The sequence below is a fragment of the Colobus angolensis genome, unplaced genomic scaffold (genome assembly GCF_000951035.1).
Source record: "Colobus angolensis palliatus isolate OR3802 unplaced genomic scaffold, Cang.pa_1.0 Scaffold102, whole genome shotgun sequence".
Taxonomy (NCBI): domain Eukaryota; kingdom Metazoa; phylum Chordata; class Mammalia; order Primates; family Cercopithecidae; genus Colobus; species Colobus angolensis.
This window is the reverse complement of record NW_012111142.1, coordinates 1988731-1995902: the sequence shown is the minus strand read 5'-3', so window position 1 is coordinate 1995902 and position 7172 is coordinate 1988731. Positions and strand designations below refer to the sequence as shown.

The 7172-nt window shown below is 40.8% G+C and overlaps 1 protein-coding gene across 1 annotated transcript in view; it reads left to right on the top strand.

Annotated features, from left to right (window-relative positions):
• The first annotated feature begins 6147 nt into the window (after window positions 1–6147).
• The window catches only part of PGM1 (phosphoglucomutase 1), a 65367-nt gene continuing 64342 nt past the window's right edge, over window positions 6148–7172 (top strand). The window contains exon 1 of the mRNA XM_011940891.1: window positions 6148–6821. Within this exon, the coding sequence (XP_011796281.1) occupies window positions 6413–6821 (409 nt within the window). The 5' untranslated portion in view covers window positions 6148–6412. The remainder of the gene's footprint in view (window positions 6822–7172) is intronic.

Genomic DNA, 7172 nt, shown 5'->3' with positions numbered 1-7172 from the left:
CGTGATCCGCCCGTCTCGGCCTCCCAAAGTGCTGGGATTACAGGCTTGAGCCACCGCGCCCGGCCCTCTTTTTTTTTTTTTCCTCTATGCTATATTCTTTTCCATAGGGGATCTCATCCACTCCCATGTCTTCAAATGCTATCTATATGCTAATGGATTATAAATTTGTATCATCTGGCTGGACCTCTTTTTCTAAGCTCTAGACTTCTATATCTAACACCTTATTCTATACCTCCTCTTTGATGCATGACAGGAACGTCAAACATTGTATGTCCAGAACAGAATTAATAGTCATGCCACAGTACCTTCAAACTCAGATAGTCCCTAACTTAGGATGGCTCAATTTACAACTTTTTCATTTCACAATGATGAGAAAACTATTATGTGTTCAATAGGAACCATACTGTACCCATGCAACCATGTTTTTCACTTTCAGTATTCAATAAATTATATGAGATACTCAACACTTCATTATAACATAGAATTTGTGTTAGATGATTCTGCCCAACCATAGGCTAATGTAAGTGTTCTGTGCACACTGAACAAAGGCTAGGCTAAACTATGATGTTCAGTATGTTAGGTATATCAAATGCATTTTCAACTGATGATATTTTCAATTCATGATGGGTTTATTGGGATGTAATGCCATCCTAAGTCAAGGAGCACTGTATTTCTTATAATATTCCCAATCCCAGGCTGCTAGGAGACACCCCGTATTTTCACTTACCCTATACATATCACCATGTCCAGTAGACTCTACTTTCTGCCTTGAGTCTGTTCATTTCAACGACCATCTCCCTGGTACAATCTACCAGTTTTCCACCTGCCAACCTGGTTTCACTTCATCCACTTTTTTCTTTTTACTCATTCACACAGTAGCCAGAGTGATCTCTTAAAAATGCTGTTATCATCACAATTTTCCTTTGATTAAAACCCTTTTGGCATGCTACAACAGAGATGAACCTTGAAGATATTATGCTAAGTGAAATAAGCAAGACACAGAAGGATAAATATGATTGCACTTGAGAATAGTAAAATTCATAGAGACAGAAAGAATAGTGGTTTTCAGGGGTAGGAGGGAGGAGGGAATGGGGAGTTATTGTTTCATGGGTACAGAGTTTCAGTTTGTGAAGATGAAAATGTTCTGAAGATAGATGGTACAATGGTTGCACAACAATGTGAATATATTTAGTGCCACTGAATGTACACTTAAAAATCATTAAAATGGTAAATTTTGTTACATATGTTTTGCCACAGTGAAAACAAAATGCTTTTATTTGTTCATTGCTGTTATGATAAAGATCTCAACACCTGACACCCCCTACAAGGTCCAATATGATCAGACCTACCATTCCACCCCGAGGTTTTTATACTCCAGTTACACTAACTGTCTTTTTTCCAAGTTATTGATGACACTAAATTCCTTCTTACTTTAAACCTCCCTTAATGTTCTTTCTGGAATGAAATACTCTTCCTCTCTTTTCACCTGGCCAGGTACTATTACTCATTGTTTTATCCCTCAGCTTATACAGCACTTCCTCCAGGATATTGTCCCTGACTCTCTCCAATGATAGATCCTTCTATTTACAGTCTAACAGCACCTATACTTCTTTGTTGCACTTATCACAATTATGATATATTATTCAGTATCTGTCTCTTCCAACATATTGCAAGATCTGTGAGACCAGAGACTATTTTGTCTTATTCATCAAACACCTTTCAAAGAGCTGGCATTTAGTACAAGTTCAAAACATATTTATAGAGGCAATGAAGCAATACACAAATGAATGAATACCATCTAAATGGTAAAGAATAATTCATTAACGAAATAATATGAGGGCCAGGTATGGTGGCTCATGTCTGTAATCGCAGCACTTTGGGAGGCCGAAGCGGGTGGATCACTTCAGGTCAGGAGTTCCAAACCAGCATGGCCAACATGGCGAAACCCCATATCTACTAAAAATACAAAAATTAGCTGGGCATGGTGGTGCACACCTGTAGTCCCAGCTACTAGGGAGGCTAACTAGGGAGGTCCCTGAAAGGGAGGGACCTTTTCAGGAAGGGCAGCATTCTCCTAGTTTACTTATCATTTTAAAAATAATACAAATTCCCTATAGAAAACCTGGAAAATCCAGATAAAATATAAAGAAAACAAACACTGCCCTATCTTGCAACCCAGTGGTAATCATTGTTGTACATCTTGGTATATTTCCTTCCAGTCCTTTATGAGTTTGTATGTGTGTGTGTGTCTGTGTGTATTTCTTGAGAAAACACTCCAGTGGGATAACATGTATACAATTTTGTTTCTTCTATTTATGTTGTACCATTTACGTATTCCCATATTATAAGTAATTCTGATTTAGAATATCTTTTGATAAATCTTTGACCCACATCTTGGATTTTTATTAGAATTAATAAAAGTAGTTATACTATATGAACATAAAAAATATGAATTAGAAAACAGAAAAAAGGAATAAATACCTTACCATAATCTAACGATACAAGAATGACAACTTACTTTAACAACTTAATGTTTTCAAAACTTCATTCTGTTCAGGTGGCAGAGACAGATTTCTGTGAGCAGATACAAATCTCAGTTGACAGAGTTAGGCGCTTAGGACATAATTTTTTTTCAGAATTCATCTTTATTTCTATTTCATTTCACTGAGATAGCCCATCTAGGGCCATGATTAAGTACACTTAGCTTATAGAGTGCCAAAGCATTTTGGAAAAACATCTGGCCTTTGATATCAAATGTCTATGCAGGCGTACAATCATCCTGTTTTATTCTTGGTCATTGGTCCACAGAGCTGGTAATTCTCTCATTTCTGTCTGTGTGGGCTCATCAGGTCCAGTGGCTTCTTTCCCAATTTCAGTGCTACCCACAGGGGAATAAGACTGATTCTGTTGCTTTTCATAAATACTACAACTTGGAAATATCTGCAAATCAATTTTTGAATGTGAGTAGAACCTGTGAATATGATGATACATTACTCCTATGAACATGTTACAAAGGGAGATTACCCAGGTAGGTCTAATCTAAGAAATGGGGACCTCAATCCTACAACTGCAAGGAAATAGATCCTGCCAGCAATCTGAATGCGCTGTGTTAAAATAAGATCAAACTTTAAAACTTTTTTAAAGTTTAGTGTGCATATAAAGAATAGTTTACAAACTGGGAGACATCTAACCAAAAGTGGCAAGAAACCTAGCTCACAGCAGTTACAGTGCAGCTCATAAACACTGAGGAGGAAGTATTTTGATCTTCCTTACATTCTTTTTAAGGCAAGCAGAGCTGTTAAGCTGATTTGTCTGTAGCCGATTGGTTTAATTTCATTCAATCACACTGTCAAGGACATTTTGTGTTTTGTTTATGTCTACAGCAAGTGTTTCAGGGAAATAAGGATGACTTCAGTTTTGGCTACATGGCTACGGGTGGTTGGACTTAAAATATCTAAACTGGGGCCTCTATTTTTATTTATCTTTAACACTTGAAAGCGGATTCTTCCCAGAGCCTCCAGGTAAGAGGCCAGCTTGGCTCTTGACTTCAAATCAAGGTGTTCTTCCCAGAGTCTCGAGATAAGAACGCACCAAGCTTGGGTGGGTTCTTATCTTGAGGCTTTGGGAAGAATTTAATGAAATTAAACCAACTGGTTATAGACAAATCAGTTTAAACAGGTATGCTTGCCTTAAAAAGAATGTAATGAAAGTCAAAATACTTTCTCTGATGTTTATAAGCTGCTATATATCTATGATTACCAGGAAGCAACTGAACCTGGCCAAACTTTTTGATCTATGGAATTGGGACTTCTGATCTACAGAATTGTGGCATCATAAATGGGTGTTATTTTCAGCTGTTGAGTTTCTGGTAATTTGTTATACAGCAGTAGAAAAGTACGGGTTGAGTATCCCAAATCCAAAAATCCAAAACCCAAAAAGCTCCAAAATCCAAAACTTTTTGAGCGCCAACATGACACTCAAAGGAAGTGCTCATTGGAGCATTCTGAATTTGGGATTTTTGGATTTGGGATGCACAACCATTGTAATGCAAACATTCCAAAATCCAGAACAATCTAAAATCTGAAACATTTCTGGTACCAAACATTTCGGATAAGGGATACTCAATCTGTAATACAAGGGGATTGCATAAAGGAATGATTATCAGGAGGCAAGGAACATGGGGATCATTTTAGGTCTGTATAAGGGGCCACAGTAACCTTGTCCAGAACAGCAGAACTGCTAGTTAACTCATAGAACCATGAACTATCATAATGAATGGGGGTTGTCTTAAACCACTCAGATTTAGACTGGTTTGTTATGCAGTTAAAGCTAATTGTTACAACTTCTGGGGTGAGAGAAGTATACGTCAATTCCTCCTAAATGAAAAGCCCCATCATATTTCCAAAGATACTGAAGAATATAGAAAGGGCATAAGATCTGAATTTGAGCCCATGACTTTTTATAAGTTATCATTAATTATGACTTACTTATTAACACTGTGGTAGGAGCTCTATATTCACTATCTAAACCATACAACTCTAAGGTAGGTATTTTGAAGGCTCGATGAATCTATGCTATATTTTCATTTTGTGGAGTTAGATAACCTTGATTACATTCACCAATCTTCAATTCTCTCTTCTATAAAATGGGCTTGATTATACTATTTAATTCACAAGATTACACTGCTCTGTAAACTCCTGTGCAAATATTAGAACTCATTACTAGCAGTCCAGGGTTCAGTTTTCACGTCATATTTGCCACTGAAACTCATCTAGAGTGACTACATCAACACACTGTATCTACATAACATGTACTATATCAGCTTGTATATCAACACTTGGTTTGTGAGAGTCTGCACTCTTAGGGGTCTGTTCTCCTCCCTGCTTGATCAAGACATACCAATTAACCACTAAAAGAATATAATTCACAGGTTAATGACAAGCTCTGGTTTTGGAATTGGAGAAGGACAGCTAATATTTTTGAAGGCCTCTGTTTCAGGCACCAGGCTAGCTGATTTACTTCTATCAGCTGACTATGATTGAATTTGCTTGGACTGGGTCATTTAGAAACCATTTCAAGTAGTTCTACTGTGAGCATGGGTCACAGTAGAATTCTACTGTGTATCCATGATTGAGAATTTCTGACATACAAAACCCCATTAAATCTCGCAAAAAATATTCCAAAATAGGCGATATGTTTATTTTACAGTAAGGAAATGGATGCCCACAGACATTAACTTTCCCAAGATCACACATCTTGTAAAGCCAAGTTTTCTGCCACTTTACCAAAATGACAGGTTTCTTGAACAGAGGAGACAATCACTCTCACCAAATTAAGGGAGATACTAAACCAAAAAGCAAGAAAGACTGAAGATTCCTACTTAATAATCAAAGCCCCTTGGTTGACCTTGTTATCCCCTGTGAAACTTTTCCAGCCGTATCAGTCCTTGTTTGTTGATCTCCTCACTTTATTTCTACTACACGACTAACTGGCTAATTTTGATGGTATTCATACTTATCCTTACCATATATTTGTTTCTACACTGGTCAAGTCCTCCTAGTTGCCAACCTGGTGCCACAGCAGGCAAATCATGGGAACAGCCCTGGTTTTGGAGCCAGACCCACCTGAATTGGCCTCCCGCATGGACTTAGCTGTGTGGCCATGAGACAAGGCATTTTATTCTTTGAATTTCAGTTTTGTAAGCATAAAAAGGGGAAAAATAAAACCCATACTTTAGTAAGGTTTAGAAACACTACACTCAGTAAGTCATAGCTAAGTCACCGTCACCAAAGGTAGCCAAGTGTGTGGTGCAGCAGGAAACACATGGAAAGCAGTAAGTCACATCAGACCTTTGGAGTCGATTCCTTTACCGAACTCAAATGCTCTCACATTCAGGGAGAAACAGAAAGAATTAGGACTCACGAAATCGAGCTGGGGCTGGCACTTCTGTCCCTCCCAACAGGTTTCCAGAAAGCTACTTACACACGATGCACTCGCCAAACCACTGGGAATCATTCTATACTTTTTTCCACCCTGCCTCACGTTCTTGCCCTATGACCGGGTTCCTACCCCAATCTCTGCCCCAACACTTAGGGGAGGAGTTGCGGGCCTCTTTTTACAGTGGATAGGATTCCGAAGGGGAGAGTAAATCTGTAAGGCTCCACCCATGATCTAAGGAGGCCTAGAGAGGGCGCTCCCCTTTCCCCTGCCGCCTGACCTGCCAGGAGGTGGGCTGGCGCAGAGGGAGGGCCCTGTCCCCTGTCCCTTTAAGGAGGAGGGCCACGCGCCGGCCCAGAGTGCGGCATAGCCCCCACCCGCCGCGCCCTCACCCCAGAGCAGCTGCAGCCCCAGCCGCGGCCGCCCCTCCGCCAGCCAAGTCAGCAGCTCTGACCCCCGGCAGCAAGTCGCCACCATGGTGAAGATCGTGACAGTGAAGACCCAGGCATACCCGGACCAGAAGCCGGGCACGAGCGGGCTGCGGAAGCGGGTGAAGGTGTTCCAGAGCAGCGCCAACTACGCGGAGAACTTCATCCAGAGTATCATCTCCACCGTGGAGCCGGCGCAGCGGCAGGAGGCCACGCTGGTGGTGGGCGGGGACGGACGGTTCTACATGAAGGAGGCCATCCAGCTCATCGCCCGCATCGCCGCCGCCAACGGGATTGGTCGCTTGGTTATTGGACAGAAAGGAATCCTCTCCACCCCTGCTGTATCCTGCATCATTAGAAAAATCAAAGCCTTTGGTGGGATCATTCTGACAGCCAGCCACAACCCAGGGGGCCCCAATGGAGATTTTGGAATCAAATTCAATATTTCTAACGGAGGTCCTGCTCCAGAAGCAATAACTGATAAAATTTTCCAAATCAGCAAGGCAATTGAAGAATATGCAATTTGCCCTGACCTGAAAGTAGACGTTGGTCTTCTCGGAAAGCAGCAGTTTGACTTGGAAAATGAGTTCCAACCCTTCACAGTGGAAATTGTGGATTAGGTGGAAGCGTATGCTACAATGCTGAGAAACATCTTTGATTTCAGTGCACTGAAAGAACTACTTTCTGGGCCAAACCGACTGAAGATCCGTATTGATGCTATGCATGGAGTTGTGGGACCGTATGTAAAGAAGATCCTCTGTGAAGAACTCGGTGCCCCTGCAAACTCGGCAGTTAACTGCGTTCCTC